The 24,631-nt window shown below is 38.2% G+C and overlaps 1 protein-coding gene across 1 annotated transcript in view; it reads right to left on the reverse strand.

Annotated features, from left to right (window-relative positions):
* Window positions 1–24,631, reverse strand: part of LOC139719719 (uncharacterized) — a 146,498-nt gene that overhangs the window by 49,266 nt on the left and 72,601 nt on the right. The window contains exons 3-5 of the mRNA XM_071631113.1: window positions 23,883–24,006; window positions 15,542–15,691; window positions 1,563–1,706 (exon numbers count right to left, since the gene is read on the reverse strand). Of these exons, the coding sequence (XP_071487214.1) occupies window positions 1,563–1,706; window positions 15,542–15,691; window positions 23,883–24,006 (418 nt within the window). The remainder of the gene's footprint in view (window positions 1–1,562; window positions 1,707–15,541; window positions 15,692–23,882; window positions 24,007–24,631) is intronic.

The raw sequence follows: 24,631 nt of genomic DNA on the forward strand, positions 1-24,631 counted from the left end.
GTTAGTATTGTCAAATATACAAAATGTGAACAATTTAATAAAAAGGTTTCCAGATTAAACTGTCTATAGTTATGGTTTAATCAGAAGAATAGCACTATCTCCTTATATTTCAGGCTTTAATGCAAAAATCTTATATGGTAGGATGTGTTGTGATACAACTGACCTACACATATGCATCAAAAGTGATATCTTGAACATTCTTTTTAAATCACTGCTCCTAAAGGTAGTCAGAACCTTTAACGAGGATGATAACATTAAGACTGCTGCTAATGATGACAATAATGATGATAATAACAATATCATCAGTCATCATTAACGAAAATAATTTGATAAGAATAGCAAATCAAGACAACAAGGCACAAACAATTAAAAGGATGAGCTTTATGCTTATCTGAATCAATCGCAACATCTTCATACATTATGTATGAAGAAAACTAAAAAGACACCATCCAAGGGGAGTAGAAAATAAACTTGCAAAACATCAGTATTATTGTTTCAGCTCTAATATTTTGGTGCACTACACCTATTTCTCTTGCATCGAGGAAAATCTCCTTGTCTTGACTGAACGTAATATATGTATTGAAGGAAAGAGAAATGCTATTTGTTTTCAAGGCACATTACGAAAAGTGAATATTTATCAACACAATACTGAGAGACAGAAATTCAGGCTGTTCCTGCCACTCTAGATTCTCCAGTAAATCAGTCTGAAATTTACTAACATTCAAACAATTGTTTTGGTTCCCATTATCCGACATTACTGATAGAATCAATCAACTGTTGCCTTTGACATACTAATAATGATGATTCTACTGTACTGGCTTGAAAGGTTAATTCAAACATGACTTTCACGATTTCAAATAAGTTCTGACACTGAGATCTGAAATGCTGATATTCCCATCGGCTTCCTGTGAAGTACAGCATCTATGATTCAATACATTCACATCTTGCTTAGAGAGCAGACATTATCTATTTGAAGAGGATTGTCTATACACAGGGTGGAGTAAATATTCATGACAGATCTCCAATGTCTAGCGATCGATACAAGGTACACAACCCTGTGGAATACTGAAAAATAAAAGCCCTGGTTAACGACCTCATGTTCCTTTAGAGCTATGTTTGCAATACTTGTGTCAGCACCCCCCCCCCTTTAAATCAACATCATCTCAAGTACAGATATGTAGAAACAAATGAACCACCTACACACATACACACACACACACACACACACAGACTCGCAAAAGTCAATGCATCTATTTTGTCAAAATCATTTCCTACTCAGTCACATTTGAATTAGAGCACTAAAATCACAAAATATCTGTTTTGCTTTGTTTTGTTTTGTTTTGTTTTGTTTTGTTTTGTTTTGTTTTGTTTTGTTTTGTTTTGGGTTTTTTTTTTTGGGGGGGGGGAATGTTTGTTCTACCAAGAGCTGACTCATTTTGGCTAATTGGTGCCCTTTATAACTGAGTAGACAGTGAACACAATTCTCTCTACAATAGGATGAAAGAAAAACAGGCAACACCACACACAAAGTAGTTTACAAATGGCAACATTGCATCACTTACCACAAGCATACAGCACTTGGAGGTACTTGAAGGTGCCCTCCGGACAGGGGTCACCGAAGATCTTGGTCCCCGCCTTGACGATGCACTGTCTCCTACCATGGCAACGCTGCATCACCTGGTGTAAGGCACCCTCTGATTGGCAATCTGTCGGGATCATTGAGGAATGAACGATGCCATTTAGCTTGATTTGATTGATTCCTAAACCCTTTATAAGATATAGAAATCAAGGCCTCCAGGCCTCCATAAAACTCCATTTGATTTGATTTGATTTGATTTGATTTGATTTGATTTGATTTGATTTGATTGTTCCACATCTCAAACATAAACATCATGATACAATCGATAGAACATAGGACAAGACATAACGTCACAATCAAAAGACAAGACAAGACATTTTCTCCATACTTGGAGATAAAAGCAATCGATGAGAAATAAGTAAAAAAAAATTACATCAATGTACGGTGTAATTGATATGATACCAAAACGATGTATGAGTGTTACAAATATGATAAACTGAAATCCAGTGATGTCATCAAGAAACTGAACCATGTTCTTTGGCTACTAATTTTGCTGTTGAAGCTTATCAGCGCTAGTGATCCTTCAAATCCCTTTAAAGCCTGCCAGGTAAAACATTTGGCAAAGACAAATTCACAAACTTCGGCATGACTCCAGTAATCATTACAAGCCGAAATTGGTGCTACGTGACAACTTCATCAATCTTGACATGAACAAACTCATTACGTGAACAGAGACATTACAAACTCCTCATGATCTCCAAATTACTCAATGACATGGTAATGGTGGCTGAATGGGCAAATTACTTTGGAGCTAAAATGGGAAACACACACATCGGTCCTGGTAGCAGTTAATCCTCCATCCCTGTGTGGAGGATAAGAAAAGCAGCCGGAGCCAGTTAGGACCAATGATGATACGTTCCGGATTGCATCAACCCCCATCACTCGTTCCATCTCATTAGTGTCAGATGTCATCTTAACTAACAGCTCTCATCTCTTTCTCTATTCCCCGCTCCTTCTCTCTCCTCCAACTCTTTCTCCTTTCCTTCCCTCTCTTCCTCCATCTTCTCCTTCTTCTTCTTTTACCCCTACTCTGCATCTAACTTCTCTTTTCCCATCTTCTCTTACCCAATCTTTTTCTTTCTATCTCTTCACACCATTATCTGAAAAAGAATATGAAGTGTTCCAGCCTTTTACTTAAACCAGACACGATCCTAATAACGAATAGATGCCTCAAATTCTTCCATTTCCCAAGGCTAAATACAGACATGAATAGTAATGGAAATTGTCAATTGATTTTCAACCCTCTAATCACATATTTGTAGAGTAGCCCATTTCCTCTCTTTTGCATATTCTTTGCAACAACAACAACAACAACAACAAAAACCTAACCCTCTCTAGAGTGACAAAATGATGCTTTTTATGAGAGGGGAGGGGCAATGAAATAGTGTCAGTATAATGGTTGCATTTTTGGATCACGTGCGTTGTAATCGGGAGGAAATTTGGAATGAATAACAATGAGACATTATTTTGTTGTCAAATTTGATGGAAACCAAATACGGTTAATCTGGACTCTTATTTGGTGTTATATATACTAAAACTGAAATTGAATTGAATTGAACTGAATTGAACTGAACTGAATGGAATTTAATTGAATTGAATTGAATTGAACTGAATTGAGGCAGAGCCACTCTACATACTAGGGCATCTATTGAATGGGAAAAGATGACATTCACTACAAGAAATAACCTGCACTCTGGAAAGAGTCTAGAAGGGCAGGTACAGTTATCATGTATCAGCCACAGGGCTTTACACTGCCTCGCCTACGCCCTGACATCTTCATCTCACCACCTGTCCACCACAGGCACAAAAATCCTTTCAGCTAAGTGTGAAAGTGGATGCAGAGGCTACCGCAAAAACCGCAAAATCCACCTTAGAGGCAGGTAGGATAGACTAGACATATCAGAAAGAGGAGGAAGACAGAAAGTTTCTCTTGCCTGATCATTCCCATTCCCCTCCCCCTAACCCATAAAAAGATTTTACAAGATTCTTTATAAGAAAGTACATATACTTTCTGTATTTTCTTTAAATATTTCCATTAAAGAAAAAAAAAGTATCTTCATCCAACTTTTGTCTTGCATTTGTTGAGAGTGCAGGAATGAAATAAGAACATTATGATTGAGATGCCTTTCTGACTTGAGTCTCGACTGAGGAGGATCGCTCAAATTCACATGGTGTATTCAAGTGTACAAAGTTCCTTGGATGCTTCCTGAGGAAGACACCCAGAGTAACCTTCTCCACTTTTGCAAGTGAAATGAAGGGCTTAGGCATGCAGGCTCCACTGTAAACAGCTGCTTCAGAAGAACTTTCCCAATCACATCAATGGAGCAACTACAGCCATAGTCTAACAAGGTGTGTCTCAGGCTGCAGGCGAGTTAACAAGCAGGCAGGAAATATTTTTGTCCATGTTGGCACCTTCCATCAATGGCCCTATATAACAACTTTTCCAAGAAACCTACCCCCCCCCCCCCCCCACACACACACAACAGCATCATTTGTGAACACCATAAATCATGACACAAAATACAAACAATACCATAACAGTCACAAGAGTTACCCCTTCCTAACCCTACCCCCCTTCATCAACCGAAGTTGGTCATGAGGAAGAAAAAAGGGGGGTCAGCTTTGCTCTGGAAAGGTATTCATTCCTCCACACCTTTGAGTTCCCCTCCATCTCCCCAAGGAACAATTATACCAGGCAGTCACCACTGCTCCTTGTGATTCTACCAAGGAGGTGAAAGATACATGTTGTACCTCTTCTACCTCCCAGTTCTACTACAGTCAAGCCCTGGGTAGCACTGGAAGTAAGCTCCTCAAATAACCAAGAAGGGGGGAGCACTGCTTCATTCTGAAGAGATGCCCTCTTCTTCCAGCACACAAAACGAGAGGATCATTGTCAGACTGGTGGTGGTTTCTTAAACTCAACATCCCCTTCATCAACCAAGCTTTCATTACTGAATCAGCAGGGAGAAACAAGTAAAGAGTTTGTTCGCAAAAACCGATAAGTCCATATTTGCCAAATGGAGATATTTGCGATTAAAGATCAAGAAAAATAATGAGAATAATAAGAAAATTTTTGCTTCTTTTGACCATAACTTCAAAAATGTACCTTTATATCACACTGATCAATATATCATTTAAAAGGTATTATTTTGTACTTTATGACAGAGACCATACTTCAAAATCTGTAAAAATGGACTTATCGGTTTTTGCGAACAAACTCTTCAAGTGCAGGCCAATCAAGCTCTATCACACGTTTGCATGGTTTATAATGTGGACATTTATCACTGTTACACAGGAGAGATTCAATGATCATTTGGAGACAAATTTCTCCTGACCCTAAATATTGATGGCAAATACTCAAACTTTTATAACTTTGAACATCAAATTGTAGCAAAAATATCACTCCTTGGCTGATTCCATCTAAGCAATGGTATCGAGGGTTCAAATAATCAATATGGTCTTGGTCTTGTATAGCATGGTCTAGACTTGGTATAGCACTGTAATGGTAAAATCTTGAAGTGGTAAGGTCTCAAAGTGGCACAGTATTGATGAAATAGTATCGAAAGATAAGAATATTGAAATAGTATACATAGGCTTATACAATATTGAAATGACATGCTGATTAGATGGTACAATACAGCTTGTTTAGTAGGATGCCTTCAAAGGCTTATTTCATGATAATTCTATTTTGCCAAAGAGACATAACAATATTGCAATTATAGGAGCTAGGTGGCAGGGAGAACCAAATAAGTTGTGATTTGTGACAAGTCATCAGGAAGGAAAACGAAGAACCTCCCTCTCACCACCTTAGGCCTCTCAAAGTCGGGGAAAATATCGATGGCGAGTCAGCTATAATCAAGTTCTGGGATCAAGGAAGAGATGTAAGTCAAGACTACTGCTTGTGGCGTTGCAAGTCACGTGTTGTCTCAAAATATTGATCGGCGGAGACGGGGATCGATAATCTCTCACACGCCGCTCCTTCACAGATTATGCATGTTGCTCGATTTACCGATTCCCATCTTCATTATACCCTTCAGAAACGCCAGCGTCATCCTCACGCCTTCTATTTCATTTCTCCTACGATGCATCTTCTTCGACCTGTGCACCCTACCATGCCCCTTGCGGAAGCTGTCTATCATCCCAGCCCGCCCGTCTGTCTGTCTGTCTGTCTGTCTGTTTGTCTATTGACAAGTCTGTTTTGATGGCGACATCATCTTTTTTTAATCTATTCCTTTGAGCTATATAGATGCCCAACAGAAAAGAAGGGGGGAGGTATACACCTCTATGCATTTTGCAAGCATAATGACCGCCCATAACTGCCCCTCCATTCCTAAACCCTCCTATGTTTCCTCTCCCATATCTTTCATTCATCAACTCTCCATCCACATTGCCTTTATCATGGAGTGATCAACAAGTAATCTACCAGTAGCTGCAATCTTTTCTTTTCTGTGCCAACAGATCTTTAAAGCTACACATATGAATGTCAAGTTAATGCCCTATTGCATATCAACCAAAAATTTTGAAGTCTCTCTGGACCCCTAATGTCTAATAACATTCAAATACACTGATAAAATCCTCAAATTTCATAGCCCGCACAATAAGCTTGAGTATGAGATACAGTAAAGAAAGAAGAACAGATTAGAGTGAATTGGTTAGAGTCTGGCCAACATGCAAAATGAAAAGGTTTACCCTTGGACTTTCACAGAGCAAATTCACCTGCATCTTACAGTGACAGCTCACATGTGTTTGCGATCAAACATGATCGATGGGACAAACTTATTCAATTGCTTTCTAGAAACCACAACCGAAAATAATGCCCAGAGGAAAAGAGCCAGAAATGAAGAGTACAGGAAGGGAGAGACTCTCAGGAGGAACTCTCTCTTGAGTACGATAAAACAAACTTGGCTGATCCATGGAGGAGGAAATTGGCAAAAAACAAAAACAGAATAACTGATGAATTGACTCGTAGGTTCTCACGCCACTACAAAAATCAAAGTCACTTTCTCAACCACTTTTCAGTTATCCTGACAACCATAAATGATGTATGCAAAGCACAAGATGTTTTCTTCTTCACTTTTGCACCACACAAAACATTAAAGCTTAGGCCCTTTAGACCTTATTTTTCAATGAGGAAGAAAAGATTTGGAATTCAAGTTTACCTAGGTTTTTATATTTTCTTTTTTTGGGGGGAGGGGGGAGGGGAACACTAACCATTCAACCATCTTTCCCCCTAAGGAATGGGTCCCTTCAAAGTAGGGTTATCATCCATTTTAGTGAAGACAAAGTACAAGGTAGTGAAGTTTATGGACCACCATGATGCCCACAACTCCCAAACAGGGCAAAAGCCATCACAGTCCATGGCTGATTTTGGCCGAACATTTAAATGTTAGTGGCAAATATTGCAACTTCCTACGAATATCATTAAAGATGTGTATTACACTGTGACAGACTGCTATTCACATGCACAGAAACTTAACTGACATAGGCACTAAACAGGACCCGTGCTTAAAATCAAACAGAACACAAGGACTGTTTCCTTTTCTCACCAGCTGTCCAAGATTTAGTTTGTTCATGTTTTTCACACTGTCATGATGGATGCTGCCAACATTCACGCATCATGATAAGAGATCTTCCACGAGCAATCAGGGAGATGTTTGTCTGTTGCATGCATGTCAATAGACTGGGTCTAGGGCAAGTACCCTCTGGGCAATTACACCCTTCCCCAAGCCCTAATCCTAATCCTGAACCTATAATCCTAATCAGGGGAGGATCCAGGAATTCTGTAAAGGGGAGGCGCAACTAATATTTCTGGTGCCACTTCAGCCAACCAGGGTTTTATTTCATTTTTTTCTTTTTATTTCTTTTGTTTTAAAACGAAAAATAAAGGGAGGCGTGCACCGGTTGCGCCCCCCTCTGGATCCGCCACTGCTAATCCTGAACCTATAATCCTAACCCTAACCCACACTCCTAATCCTAAACCTAACCCTAACCCTAATCTTTACTCTAACCTTTTAATATCACTAACAAGTATTTAGCAGGGGGGTGGGGGGGGGATTGCCCTCTGGGGGTAATTGCCAGGATACGCAATAGACTGACATACTTCCCAAATCAGGGAAATTTTCTATATTTTTTGGTCAAGTCAAGAAGAGAACAAATTTTCAGGATATGCCTCCTGCACAATGAGGGAGACTAGACATATGCTATTGTGACTGATTTGAATGTTGCCAAAACTGAAAATACAAAGATCACAAGTTTCCAGTGTTTATATATGCATATATACCGTACCAAGGTCTGGGTGCATTCGTTGGAGTAGGATTCAATACCATCTCTTGTCACAAACTTCCATTTGCCATGGTCATGCAAGCATGAAGGACTTTCTCTCCCAGGCTAGCACACACAAATGTACAAACACCCACGAGGGATTTGAGAAAATGTGGACATTCCTTAGGATTACACTTCTTCCTCTCCATTTCTCTTCTTTCTTTTACTTCAATTTCCTTTTTTTCTTTCCTTCCTTCCATTTTCAGCCAGTTGTCGATCTTGAAGGTAGTAGAGGTAGTAGAAAATATTAGCTAGCCCTAGAGAGGACTTCTAACATTTCAGAGGCAGGTAAATAGAACCGGCTCAGCTGCTGACCTTTCGTGACCTCTGCTTGACCTACGACATGACCCTTGGTCGCTAAACTAAACACTCCCACCCCCTCACTCCAAGTACCGTGCCAGTGATTCTTCAAAAGGTGGTGGGGATCGTCAAGTTCCCTTCAAAGTTGTCCATTTACCTAAGACCAGCTGTTTATAGCAAAATGTGGCATTCACATATTGAATATATCATAGTTTCAATGACAACTTTCTACTACTTCCAATATTTTCATTTGAGAAAGTGGTAGAATCCATGCTGCCCGTACGAGCAGCGCTAGCTTGAATGTTAATGAAATCTCTCAAAAGTGGTAGTCTACCATCAAATGCAGTAGGTTTGGCAAGTTTGTATGAAAATCCTATGTGTATCATGATATTGGCCCAAATTCCAGCTTAAAAATATGATTATTTTTCAATCAAATACATTATCATCTATGTCAGTGTGTGTTCACCAAAATATGAAGAGTTTGTTTGCAAAAACCGATAAGTCCATATTTGCCAAAAGGAGATATTTGCGATTAAAAGTCAAGAAAAATAAAGAGAATAATAAGAAAATGTTTGCTTCTTTTGACCATAACTTTGAAAATGTACCTTTATATGTAGTGACCAATATATCATTTAAAAGGTATTATTTTGTATTTTATGACAGAGACCGTACGTCAAAATCTTCAAAAATGGACTTATCAGTTTTTGCGAACAAACTCTTCATATTCATCTACATGATAATTCGGAACAGGCTCCATTACATGTTTCCTATCCCATCATGCACCACTACAATAATTAGAGAGCACATCTTCTACAGCACTGTCTGGCATGTACTAATTACCACAGTTAATCAGTGTAAGTTTCTGAGTTCACCCATAGAATTTATACATAGCACACCTGGATCCTACAATCAACAAGTTCAAAATGTCTCGCTTTTGGCTCTCAGGCTGTGGAATATTTTCCCTGGCTCAAGTTAACACAATCAACCAAAGAAAGCATTTATACAATTCGAGATATTGGACCATTAATGCCATGAACACATGATGGATGCTGCTCGTAAGTGTCACAGGTTGATCCCAATCAGCATTCCACTGGCATGACTGAACTATTTAAGCACCTATTGGTTTCCCAGAACATCAACTTCTCAACTTCTACTCACTAAAGTGAGCGGTAAATGTCACACTATTTTGCGTGGGTAAAGACCAAAGTGCATTTACAGTGATTGAATTACACACTAGGGTGATACCGGATTGAAATGGATCAGGTAAATAAACATATTTTCACACAGCAGCCCACCCAATTACTGTAAAAGAGGAAATTTTCACACATTTTTCACGACCAGAAACTAGCGCGAAAAGAAAAGCATGTGAATATTTTTGCTTGTTTTATGTACCACTACGTAATGTCTTGATTCTGCAGAATTAAAAACACGCACAATTGATCGTACTCGGCGGAGTGCAAAAAAGTACTTGCGCAAAAATACTGTAAAACGAGGAATGTTCGCTTGCATTTTAATTTCGCGAATTTTGCGAGAGCCAAGCTTCGCTAAATTGAAATGCACGCGAAAGTTCTTGTCTACACTATATACATTGGATGCCAGGGGCAGTTCGCGAAAATTTCATGCCGCAAAAAAAGGCCGTCGGCTCCAATTCGCGAAAAACGCATGCCGCGAATATATCATGTTTTACAGTATCCACTTTTACAGTAATACCCACATGCTCACAGACACATTCTAAAGACTGCAGCAGAAGGTTGAGGGATTTCCTGACAGGCAGCTACACGTATATGGGTAGTTCAGTTGTGAAAGGGTTAACCCGTTGAGGATGTGCTGATATTGCTATAACAAGCATTTCTCATAGACACCTGCCCAAGTATACTCGGACCGGTCTTCAACGGGTTAAAGGGTGTGTACAGTTCTGGTTGAGGTGAGGATTTAGCTTTGAAAGTTTTGCGAGATATTCAGAAACCACTCTATGAGATGTCAAAGAGCATGCAATTCTTAGGGGTATCAAAAGTTTATTTGATAAAAATCGGTTTTGAAATGACCGAGATATCCAAAATCAAGATGAAACAAAGAGATCCTAATTAAAGGTGTAGCCTGTCGCCTTTTATTATTGTCACTTTTTTGGATATCTCAGCCTTTTGAAAACCAATTTTCATCAAATAAGTGTTGAATCCTACTTAAAATTACATGCTCTTTCATATTTCATAAGAGGTTTCTCATTATCTCACTTAGGAATGTTCAAAACATGAATCCCCACCTCAACTAGTACTGTACAGTCCCTTTAAGATGGTGTGAGGAGTCAGAGATGTTGCATTAGCAACTGACAAAGAGCAGATGCTCACTGAAGCATGAGTTTCATCTCCAAGACACTACCATTCGGCAAATACCAAATCTATCCTGCTATTCCCTCGTGAACAATTAGGTCTACGGGCAAAGTTACAAATGTTCGCATGCACTTCTGCAAATTTTGTAAGGAGCAAGTTCGGGGAAGTACAATGCACACAAAAGTTAATGTCTACCCAATGCATTGAATGTCAGCGGCAACTTGTGAAAGTTTTATGGGGCGAAAAATGCTATCGGCTCCAACTCGGGAAAGTTTCATGTTGCAAATAATTCTGGTTTTAGAGTAGGTTATTGGAATAAAGATAAAAGATCCATTCTGAGATCAAGATTATGAACAAGTGTTCCAGTTTAGTCCATGGTCCTCTTTGAATGTAAAAGCCAGATATTCCATTAGTAACTCACCACAGAACCAGATGGGACTGCGCATAGTCCACATTTATATTTATGGTCCACATTTATATCATATGATATATCTATCATTCACAACCTTCACTACATGAACCAGAACAGTACAGGGCTTGTTAATTGTATGCAATTACCCACACTTCTGTTACTCGCAGACCTATCAACAGAGATAGTTTATGGCTAGGCAACGAAATGAAAAAAAGCATTCCAAGCTGGACTATGGACCACATTGTGACTTTAACCAAAAAACATTCAACTATCTGATACAAATACAGAGCCGGATTTTGAGTGTGATCTTCCATGACGCATGGGCTCTCCCTCGTGGCACCCTAAGGCCATTGGTGGATCTATCCCTATGAACACCTCGAGGGCTTCTATCCCTATCATCAATGATGAATTCCAATATATGTCCATAAAAAAATATTCATGTTTCCCGAGGACATGAAATAAAAATACATTTTCTCATTCTCCTATGAGCTCATCTGGCAAAAACGTATTATGTGTGATGCTAGCGTTGGGTAACACCGCATATCAGAAGTGTCACGTACCCATCTAGATTGACATCTACGGCTGAAATTTGTCACAATTGAGTTAGCGTGAAATGAGCTAGAAAGCCATCAGATGGGCACGTTTCCAGAGATCAAACCATCACAGGGAATATTATATGACATTCACAGCTTGGTCCACTGACACATTCTGTTCCTTGCAAAACATCAACAGCATTCTTTAGAGAGCAGAGTGACTTATGTCCCTCTTGATCACTGGCTCTGTCTGATACTGTTCACAAAAGGTTAAAGACTCTAGACTACTTAACTCCTTCTGCGCCAGGGACTTTGGACTAGGTGTAAAACACTACTGAGTTTTTTGTGCCATTCAGCACTCAAACCTCATAAAGAGTTAACACTCAGATGGCTCACTTTGAGAAATTGTCAAACTCTGAGCACTGATTCAGCTATACGACGATGCTCAAAATACATGAAAAAACACTCCAGCATGCAAAAACTCAATGTCCTTATTCCAACACTGTTGTCTCTTTTAAAAAAAATTGAGTGTATTCGAATTCACTCATAGGTTTTTACTTCTTTGAAGCACTTGACATCAATGTTTAACCCCAATTTTTTGTTTTATGTCATATATCGACAATATAGAGGCTCTTGTGGCACATAGGACTATTGAGCAATGTTTGTTTCCTTTGTTTTCACTGGAAACATTGTTTAACATATACCTTTAAGCCAGAGATTGGATGTCAAAGAAACATTTGAAGAATTTACAGAGGAGACATCAATGTCCTAATCTCTCAAGGGTAACGTGAGTGTAGATTAAAGTCAAGAAAATTTCAGAAACAAACATCTGATAATACATTGTCTGAAATATCCTCTGAAATCTAACACAGAGACTCAATTCATTTGCAATATATCTAAAAATGAGCATAAGTGAAATTAAATGTGATACACATAATTCATGTGACTTTATCTAAAACTATAACAATTATTTTTTGATATTTCAGCAAAAGTTCTTTGCATGATTCAGTGTTCTTAAATTGCTTTAATTAATACATTGGATTCATGGTCAGCACATGACTGAAACCAGCCTGCACATATTGAATGAAGTTGTCTTCCACTTTATTACAAAACAAGCATGATGAAAACATATTTTGAGTAAATGTAATATATTTTGAGCAAATCTTGTCACTCTCTTCTGCGGCTTGATTTCAACAGGAACACAGCCTTTAAGAGGACGATATGACGCTTGTCACCAACTGCTTGTCGCCATGTGCAAAAGACATCAGACAGGGATCACGGGACTCCCAGCTATTAATGACACCTAACGAGGACATGCTTGACAGGGAAGGAACAGAAAATGAGAAATGCTTGCTCTGACATTAGGTTTCCTCTCGAAGGAGTTTCCTTTCCATTCTTCAGAGAAACATGTCATTGAAGACGGAGCTGGCCTGGTATTCCGCACTTCAGTTCAAGGAACTTCAGATAATTTAAAGGTGACGGCCAACTTTCATATCAACACGTCACAAAAATAAAGTTTCCAACACAATTGAACAACTTGGAAGAGAGTGTTAACAGTTCTACGGTGCACATACTTCCTTTTTCCATAATCATACGATCATGCAGTGAGGAAAAACTCAAAAACTTTTATTCAAATGATTGTAGATGAACTTTAAAAGAATGTATGCCTGTTTGCAACAGTCCATATCATACCATGAAACATGATTTATGGGCAGTAAATGGTCATCACTCTCTCATTCAATCATTGAGCTAAATCTCATTTTATGGATCTTCTGTTTTTACTTTCACATATTTCACAAGGAGTGCTTCTATCTCCCATGTCAGTCTGTTTCTCTGTCTCTTCTTGGCATAAAACCTCTCCTCAAATTTTATGTTCTCTGAGGTATTCCAACAGCAGTGAACTGGATCACTGCCCATGAAAACACTACTTTGTGTCTGATGACGTTCATGTTGAACTTCACCAAGCGCCCTGTGCCAAATGGACTGGTTAGGCAAGGATTGTCCAACCTCAACATAGATTTTTCATATCTTTGCCTGGCCATTGCCACTGGTGTTGTCTGCTTGAGGCTTCCTGTAAAAATCTTTCAAAATCAAATGGAACAGATAGTGAAATCTTTTAAATATAAGAAGAATTGTTTTTAGAGAGATATATCTTTTTAATGCATATTAAATAATAATCATGATTATGGTTATTTAGATGTTACAAGTTTAGAGGTGAGATAATTGAGTAACATCTCAGAAAATCTCTGTTAAAACAATGTCAAATTTTTATCATCATTTGTTTCATTTACCTGATCTGTTCATTGCATTTTTATCTGCCAACATAAATGTTCCCTTCAAAACTCTTTTAGCCTACTTCTCTCTCTTCTTCAATTTCTTTTCTCTCTCTCCCTCTTTCTTTTTCCCTGTCTCCCTTCTAAAACTCTTGCTCCCAATTAATCTCTTAGTCCATTTCGTTTAAATCATTTCTCTTATGTCCCCATCTTCACTATGATCTAGGAGTACAAATGTAGTAGGATTTTCTCCAGCACTGCCCCTCAGCACTAGACTGTACAATAGTATTCAAAGACGCCATAGTACTAAACAGCCCTCTTTTTGGTTTGGAGCCATATGTACACATATGTCCATATGCTCTATTGAAACGCTTTGTTTTCAAAACGCACTAGGTGACTCTCGTCCAATGCGATTGCAATACAAATGTCTATGGGAGCACAACCAACAATTTGTTCATAGCATAACAGTACACAAATTGACTAGCGCGATTGCACTCAACCAAATAAAATTTCATTTAATCTTATTTCGTATATAAAACAGATATGGACTGCTTTCATTCAGGGCATTGTTGATATTATTGCAAGTAGTCCATATACGTATACTATCAAACAACTGTAGCAGAAGACTTTCAAATGACCTGTGCACTTTAACAAACTGTTGCATATGGCCAAAAATATCAAGCGTGCATACATATTAATTCAGTAGAGGAGAAAGCACTTTATGCATAATATAACTCCTCAAGACAAGAAGAGATTGTTCCTCAGTTTTTGTAAGCAATTTGCAGGCTTCAGCAGGGAGATGTCTGCATCGTCAAGGATGAGCATCTCCACGGCAACACAGAGGCATCCAAACATGATTTACTCCAATGAAGATGCGACCTTGATACGAATTAACTCCAAATGGCGCTGTCTTTTCCCCAATGTGACCTGAGGAGTATCTATGTAGGCTGAATGAAACATCACATTCTGATCCTATAAACTGATTTCTACCAATGCAATGCTGTACTGCCTACAACCAGACAACCATTGGCTAACTGGAGGTAAAATAACAAGGTTCTGCCTTGATTTTGAAAATTTCACTTGTCCATATACCCCGATCCAAACACAAAGATTATTTTTACATGATGAACACATGCCCCCCCCCCCCCCAATATCCCATCTGGCTGTATCTTTGTAATTTCTTTTTTATGTAAAATGGTTGCAAAACCCAGGTTTGCCCTCTATGCAACTGATGGAGGCTTAAAGTATCTGGATGAAATGAGTTACGCTGATTACATAATTATAAGATAAATTTCATTCTTATATCATTCACATCATCAACAACACTGATCAATTCAGTGCTTTAATATTTACATTGATGTAGACCTATTTGTAAATCAGTTGCAATGAAAACAACTCAATGTAAGAATTTCATCAATTTGAATAATTACTCAGTACCTGCTGCATGCTACAAGAATTAGAACAAATACTTGCTGTCGGGCAAAAGATCAGAAGGTCCAGAGGTTTGAATCCTGCTCGAGTATGTATACCCATGATTTGTTTTATCATGGCTACTACTGAAAACACTGATCAATTCAGTGCTTATTTATGCCAATGTGGGGCAATTTGTCAATCAGTTGCAATAAAAACAACTCAATGCAAGAATTTCATAAATGAATGAACGAACAAATAAATGAATGAATAAATGGATGAATAAAAGTAAAATAATTAACTGGAAAAATCTAAGGCATACTTACGTAAGTCGTGCATACTGTATGAAGGGCAAGTTGTGCTGTCCTGTATTAATCTGCCAAAGTGGGCGTTGTAAACAGCTATCACCTGGTTCTTCCCCTGGCAGTATATGTTCATGTGTTTTTGTTCACATGTTTCTATATTTATAAATTGATCTGCAGATTTGGGGAACACAATGGAAAGAGAGAGGAAACAAAAACAAATGAATAATGCAGAAAATGTTGCAAAAGGATATGTGGTAAAATATATATAACAACACATCAAATGGTGCTCTCTTCCTATCAATGTCACAAAGAATTGAGTTCATATCGTCTTTACTCACAATACACTTTTTTTTTTGGTATTGATGTGCAATAAACTATGTTCACATGGGCAACTCAAAGTTGACATATCAGATACCAAAACAAAGGGGGAAAAGTCTCTCTTTGCTTGTGTTACTCTTTACTAAATTCTTCAAGTAAAATCTATAAAAAAAAAAAAACTGTCAATAATATTCCCCATATTGAATAACTATCAACTGACACAAAATGCCTTATTTAGGAGCCCACATTCCAAAACTTCTTGAGATCAGTTTCCCATGAAATTCTCTCATGATGCATATTTGAATACAACAATCTAGCTTATTCATTAATATGAATGAAAAATGAAGAGAGAAACTCTCAAAAAATGCTGTTCTACTCCTCTGACTCAAAACTGCCTTGACACGAACCTTCGCATTCTTTGACATTCCAGACCCCGTTAACTGTGCCAGTTTCCACATTTTAAGAACTTGCTCAAACAAGCTAATCCCATTCAGGAACGTTGACAGAAGAAAAGATTCTCTATGGTAATACCCCTAAATGTGTGTGAGCACGGTCTATTTATTCTGCTATTATACTCTGTGTCGTGAGCCGCATACAAAGCCGCAAGCCACCCATACAACCAACAGCCATAGAAATGGGTATAATAACCCAGAAATTCAGAAACTGACTCTGTGTATGAGGAAACATTGATCACACTGAAAGCCACTCTTCAGCAAATTGTTGCTTGAGGTCAACGTCCTCATCGGGTACACCAATAAATTTCCTCAGTTATTTCTATTAGGCCCTATAGCATTTTGCTGGGACATAGAGGCAAAGTTCACTAAAAAATGCACTTGAATGGAAAATCACATTTTTGTTCACTCTTAAGCAAAAATGCCATTTCACCAAATGGGGATCTTCTGATTCAATTACCAGTATAATCATCAAAGTGAGGTTCTTTCTTTTCTCAACATGCTTCACATTTTTCCCAAAAATTCTCATCAAAGTTTATCACACACATATACAGGGAACACAATTTGATTATTCTCCTTTCTTTTTTAGCTAAAACCAGACTGATGTTAAAGGGATAGTGTAGTTTTGGTTGAGACATGACTTCAGGTTTCTAATCTTTAGGTGAGATAATGAGAAAACCTCTTATGAAATATGGATGAGCATGTAATTCCAAGAGGAATACAATGTTTATTTGATGAAAATTTGTTTTGAAATGGCTGAGACATCCAAAACAAAGCAATACTAATAAAAGGTGGGACCCATCTTTTATTAGGATCGCTTTCTGTTTTTATTTTGTTTTTGGATATCTCAGCCATTTCAAAACCTATTTTCATCAAATAAACTTTGAATACCTCCTAGAATGGTGTACCCTGTAACATTTCATAAGTGGTTTCTCAGTCTCGCAAGAAGTTAAAAGCTCAATCTTCATCTCCACCAATACCATACCATTCCTTTAAGTCAAGAAGGTGCGTTCAAAATACTCATTCCTTCATGCTATCATCTCAGCTTTTGAATTTTGTTCTCAAGTACATGTTACAACAACAAAGTAGCATTCGCTCTTAAAATAAAGATAGAAACTGTCATAATATGTGCTCGTTTTCCTTTAGGCAAAATCATATTTCACTGCACAGACACAGATATATAATTTGGGGCTTTTCACACTTTCAGTTTAACTTCAAGTTTTCAAGATGATATCACCAAGGCCAACCCCATGATAAACACTATTGATTTGACAAATATTGATAATGTCAATGGTTATCATTATAATTTTTCTATGAATAAAAAGCTTGCTCTCTCTTTAAAACAAACATAGGAAGATTAACTTTCATTTTCTCTGAAGAAAAAAAAAACTATACATAGGCCTACTTTTATATACATGTATAACACATCTACTCAGGAAAAAGGCACACCCAAATCAGGGATGGTTTTATGTTAAAATGAAAGGAAATCAAATTGTCCATTTAAAACATTGAAATCCTCATGCAATTACATCTTCTGTGTGTGTGTGTGTGTGTGTGTGTGTGTGTGTGTGTGTGTGTGTGTGTGTGTGTGTGTGTGTGTGTGTGTAAGTATACATGTCTGCGTGTGTGTAAGCATTTCAAAAGATTTTATCAAAATTTATAAATTATAACTGGTGAACACAGACATAACAGGATGAAAATTGAGGGGACACTCAGTCTTGTTAAAGCAATCTGTAAACAGACAAGTATTGAATTTTAGGGAGGAAAGATATTAATCAGAAACTGATGAATTCTGAAGCTTCAGATTTGTGATAATCTTCCGTCTGCCAGACTGTATTTCCCACCAGCTTCATCATCCCATCCAGGGCATCAATGGTAGTTCCAAAGTTTGAACAACTCGCCAAGGACAGATGCTCAATTTTTCGGAAGGTATTCTTTGCATAGGCCAGACTCTCTCTTCCCCTTTGTGAGTGAGCTTGTGTCACTATCCATCAATGTCTATGGGAACAAAGGACCAATTTTCCCCAATTCATTCACAAAATGGAGTGGGGGGGGGGGGGGGTTCAGACGAGGCAGAATATACCTCCATACCTCAGTACCTCAGCAGGACACAATTATCAACATGTGCACTCCCAAGTAATAACAATTCCTTTCTATTCCACGTCTGGGCCCTCTTGCACAAAAACATGCAATCACACCTAAGTCAGAAAATGCTCATGTAAATCAGGCATTAGTCAATCAGCATTGAGTATTCAGAGACTTAGCTTTGATTCTCTCACTTATGTTTAATCTTATCTCTTGGGCAACAGTGCCCTGGCTCAAGAAAATACAACATAAACCTATGCAAGTCTGGCTGTTCTGGCCTCCCCTCACGGCTCACGATATGAGCCTCTTCTTCTACCACATTCATTCAGTTCACACTTACAGCAGCATGGAGCTTAAAGGTCCTATTTACCTTTGGGAACAATGATTAAAATTTTTTTTCAAGATATGACATTTAGGCCTAATGAATATGCGTAGGTCTGTTGTACCACAGAACATCCCATCATATAAAATTTTCGCGATAAAGCCTAAAAAAAAAGGAGATACATGTATCTGTATTTTTCTCAATAACCCATAACTGTAGACAAACATTTTTATTATAACTATTCTTCACATTGTGTATATCTAACAATGGCTGTGTTTATCTAAAAACTTTCTGAGGTAGAATCACGATCCTAAACGCGTTTGAGGCATTTTCAAGGGTTAGATAAACGCAACCGTGTTTTCAAACGCGTTTAGAAACGCCGTTTTGAAACGCCTTTCAAAGGGCGTTTTGAAACACGTTTGAGACCACGATCGCCGTTCTGCGAGTAGATAAACGCAATACCGTTTTGAAACGCGTTTATATCTCAAGGTCAAATCCCAGCTGTACCCGTGTGTGCTCTCTACCCATTATTTGTGTGTGACTGAGGAGGCATGTTTGGTGGTATACAGTTGACCTTTACTACCCGGGTCAAACGGCGCAAAGCAGCTGCGCAGTGACACAACTCAAATCGCGATTGTATGATGGTTAGATAAACGCAGCTCCCCGAGAATCGCGTTTCAAACCACGTTTGCAAACACCGTTCCAAACGCGTTTTGAAACTGATTCTCTCTCTCAAGTTAGATAAACGTAGCCAATACTTAACATCGATTTTATCAATTCAAATTTTTACAGTGGTTGTTTCCATCCCTTAACGCACATTTAAGAACTATTTTAAAGCACTAATGCTGAGTTTTTGTTTCATCTGTAAATGGTTAATTATGCCTTTAAGTTCACAATCGTTTAGGGGATTACCCTGACAGGAACAGGGAAGTCTCCCCTCCAATTCACAACAGCTTAACCATTAGAATGTTGTAGGTGTAACATTAGCTGAAAACAAGTCTCCTCTCAAGAACTGTATTACAAACGTGCTTTAGAGCAACACTTTCCTGAGGCACGGACAATAATGGGATACCATCATACTTCTCTGTCCATTTGATTGCTACAAATTCTGACCACCAGCTAAACTAGAGTGATACTAATGAATCTACCGGGCCCAAAATCACCCGCTGAAGTTCTTGATTACTGGTGCGATAAAATTCTGAATCACATAATCACATATCCATCAATGTCAATCACAGGATTTCTGTCGTATTTCTACGTTTGTCTCTCAGTCTTCCATTCTCCAGCAGTCAACCTGGGATGGTGACACGGGAGGTCACAAGTTTAATAAGTTTTGTTCCCCTTCAATCTCTAAGACCTCTGCAATTTACATGGAACATCTGCTACTTCTATCACGGCTGAATGTATCTTGCTGTTCTCTCTTAGGAGCGACCTATACGGCAACATCGGGATTTTCATCTTTCAGCTACCCGAGCTCCCGGGGATAAGTAACGGAACTGGAATAAGTCACGGAATGTGGCCTTACATGGAGAGAAAGCTGATCATAATCTTGTATCAAATTGGCCATATGCCTTCATTTGACTCCTGTCAAATGATATCGCCACATTCCAGCCCTGCAGAAAAGTTTGAGCTTCACAGGGGTCTTCTACTTGTATATGAACCTCACTTTTCAACACATCCAATTTGCACTTCAGAGCCAATCCTACCATAATCACAATTCCCCTTGTTCCTACCAACTCTACCTCTCCCCTCCCCTCTCTTCTTTTATCTTTTTTTCCCCTAATGCCAAGGGAAATAATATTTCTAGGCCTGAGGGTATAACCCTGGCAAATTCCTGGGCTAAATACATCTGAACTTGTGACAAGATTAGCGAGAGGACCAGACTTGGTTACCACTAAAGGGGCAAGAAAACAGGAATCAAACAATGTTCCTCTTTGGACACCCTGCCATCCTATACCATGCCTACATTGTATCACCCCTACCACACCTATTTCATATTACCCCTACCATGCCTACATGTATTTCATATCAACCTCATCACCTTTCCAATCCTAGTGGCCCTACATCCTGCCTCTATAACCTGTGTGCTAGCTAACACTACCTCTTGTTAGTAAGTCTTGTTACTCATCCCAAAGCTGTTCCCATGGCAACTGTATGCACCTGCAAGCTTGATGAGTCCTCTGAACAGGGGGGTGTTTCATTAATGAGTTTTTCACCGACAAATTTGCTGTCAGCCAATCAGACGCAAGGATTTCAGTAGCTTTTAACAGTTGTCAGTGTAAATCACTGACAAAAAGTTTTATGAAACGGTCCCCAGGACTCTTTATCCTACCCCTCCTTCGTGCCATCAGAAAGAAAAGAATACCATTCTTTCATTTAAAAGAACGTATAACTTTTAGGTTTTTTTAGCAATCTTGCACTTGCAATGAGTATCTCATGTACTGCCCTACACAGTGGCCATTCCACAATTTGCACAATTAATCTGTGATATTCAGCTGTACTTGAAGATGTAATGATTGGAAATTCTCCACCAGATTTCATATTAAGATGCATTCCTTCAGGTATTCTTTCACTTTAAAAGAAAAGCTGATGATAATGCAAGCACTATGAAATACAAAATTGATGATTCCGAAGGAATATCTTAATCTTTTGACCATTCACCTCCAATTTCTCTCCCATCGCACTTATAGATATTGAATATTTGCAAACCACTCGGCAGATGATCAGATCGGAGATAATGAAATGGAAAACAAATATGACCCAGCAGGGAGAGATACACAGACAGATATTTACTCTCCCTCTCTCTATATATTACTCTATCCACTTTTCCTCCCCACCATGGTATGGAGATATACAGAAGATTTCAGCTCTATCATCGGGTGATATGCTAGGTGATGCAAATTTGATGAACTTTATCTAATAATCTCATGAACCTCCCCTTGCCAAATTAAGGCTAATTCTTTGCAATTCTGAGGAATTTCCACTTTTTAGACCTGCTGAAGATTAGGTGCAGGCACAGATGTAGATTGTGCAGGTCACAGGTTTCCTGATAAAGGAATTTACGTAAATATGTAGAGTAAAGATATTGGTGATGCAAGTGTAACTATGGTGACGCGTATGTCATTAGGGAAGAAGAAAATGATATTGGTTACGTATGAATTTCAAACTGAAGGAATGAGATTTGATTTGGATGTGGATTTCATGCTGAAAAAAGTTTTGGATAACAACAAGGAGGTGTGTGAGTCAGAGGGCAGCAAATTTAAGGAGGATGCAATATCTTAAGAATGTTATATAACGGTACAGAAATAATAGGAAGTTAGCTAGCATTTATGGGCCATAAAAAATGACATCACGCAATACACCGGTAATATCAACTATGGCCAGGCTAGCTAAACTCTATAGTATTTCGATATACAAAACAAGCTACACTGCAAGCGCAATGGTGTCAAATGGTCATTGTCAGCATAAGGACCACATGTGGATGTTGCACTGCATTTAATAGTAACTAGTCACAATGTTATCACCACCGCCATATCCAAGAAAATCTATAGCAAAACAAAAAAAGACAAAAAACAGACAAACATCAAAAATCACAGTACAATTTGTATAATGTACCCACAGAGTGCTTTTTGGAGTAATTCTTTCTGACAGGTTGAACAGTTTTATATCAGGAACACTTCCACCCCCCCCCCCCCACTCAAATTTCTAGGAAAAAGAAAGAGCTAATACTACAAAGGAAAAATATAAGGGAAGCAAACTGTGAAGCGTGAATGATGATTGCAAAAATGTCTGTGCAATTCCTCATGCATGAATCTGGCAACACTAAAATATTCCACATGACAACCATCCATGGTGTTATGTCGGCCTCAGACACAACATCAAAGGGAGCAAGTGAATGTTGACCTTCATTTTTTTTTTCTTTTTGGCCAAATCGCATGTTTATTTCCAAAAGCGAAATGTATGAAACACTACGAAAGAGTAAACACGATAGGGAAAAAGATTCGGTCTGAATGACCATGCCGCGCAGATCATGTCAGCTTCTGCTCTTCTTCCCATTGTTCGGTAGCAGCGATTTGCGCCCGGGCATTGAATTGGGAGCGATTGCTTGCACGCTCAACTTTAAGCATATTTGAAGAGAGTGCGAGAAACGGCCCCATTTTCTGACGCTTTCTGGATGAAAGCTAGACAGAATGCTACACTAGAGCCATTGAATGAATTGACATTTGCAGTGTATGTGTGTCTTGTCACTTACAATATAACAGACTCCGCTTTGCAGCTTTCTCTTCATTTTCAGATTCAGCTCCCCTTCTTTTTTAGTTTGAGAGCTCTCCTCAAAAATACATATCAAGGCCGCGTTTGCTGTTTTGCACAAGGAACCTCAACCTCAAACCAGATCCTAAACTGTGTATGATATTGAATTTACTTCGGTAAATAACATCATAAAACTTAGGAACAGGAGGTTTTAAGTACAATACCCTCCAGAAGAAGTACCTGCAAATTCTATTTGTAGGAATTCCACAATATGCCTTGATATTACTGACCTAAATATAGTAATAATGACAATCAGAATATCAATGACAACGTAAAAGCCTTTATTTCTGATCTGTGAAGAAAGTTGTGAAAAAAAAAATTACTTAAATAGTTATTTTGCTGTTGTTTTTCTGACAACTTCCAAGAAAAGGGATAATCAAGGTTTAGAGACATAGTGTGCAACTGAGCTACATAATTTTTTCCCTTTCATATGAAGATAAATTGTGGTTATTGAAGATATTGCTGTTGTGGTTTTGTTTTGCATCTGTGCGTGTATTCTCCAAATACGACCAGTTCTCAACAAAATCATATTCAAAGAAAAAAAAAAAAATCAGATTTCCTGCCTGTATCTCAGTACACAGAATAGCAGGACATTCAGAAGTAGGCCTACCTCATGGAATATAATATGCACAACAGCACAAGGGCTTTTCACAGAATATTCGTTTTAAAACCAACAAAAGCAGACTGGAGTATGAGGCTAATGACTGGGCTGTAGTGAAGTGGGGGGAGGGGGTCAAAGGCCAAACACTTGACATTTGACCTTTGTCCAAGGAGACTTGCTGTCAATCAAAAGTCCTTACAACACACAAGTTACTACAGACATATAATGAAGGGACAGAAAGAGATGAAAACACATCAGAACTGGCATACTTACGTGGTTTGCACTTATATGAGACATCTAGATATTTATGAGTTGTCGGACAGGGGTCCTCGCTGAATAAACTTGATCTGACATCTATTGTACATTCATCACGCTCATCACATAAATCTGAAATAATCTAAAAAAATGCAATGATAGAAAAGGGAAAGAGAGAGAGAGTTAGTCAATGGCTGGGAAGGATGGAAAAAAGAAAGAAAGATAAAAGAGACATTCAAAAGTGCATCGCGTCAGTTCAATGCATTCAGAAAAGAGGAGATATTTCCCTGAATGATCAGTGAAGATAAAACGTGTAGGTAAATTATACATTTTTTCCACATGAAAACTAATACACTCCAAATGATTGGTTTCTGAATGACTATTTCAATACATGCGTATTTCATTTCTTCATTTGTCCAAATTATGTATAAAAACATGAAATGGAGATTTGGTTTTGTCAAAAGTTTACTATATAGACACATTTTACCAAGTTTTAAAAGACAAATTACATTACATTTCATTACATTACATTACATTAAATTACATAATTACATTATATCATATTACATATGAATCTTTTCAGCTCATTTCATATCTTACAAAAATAACTTCATTTGTATATTACAGAAAAATTAAGAATCCCATAAAGCTATTCAAAACACTTAATAAGTGTCGATCTAGAAGAAATAGTAGACAGCATGATCAACAACTTTCATGACTCACATTGCAATACTCCACACAAATAACTTTTGCAACATTTTATCAAA

The sequence above is a fragment of the Diadema antillarum genome, unplaced genomic scaffold (assembly GCF_040938485.1).
Source record: "Diadema antillarum isolate AM-2024a unplaced genomic scaffold, OU_Dant_1.0 scf00000114, whole genome shotgun sequence".
Taxonomy (NCBI): domain Eukaryota; kingdom Metazoa; phylum Echinodermata; class Echinoidea; order Diadematoida; family Diadematidae; genus Diadema; species Diadema antillarum.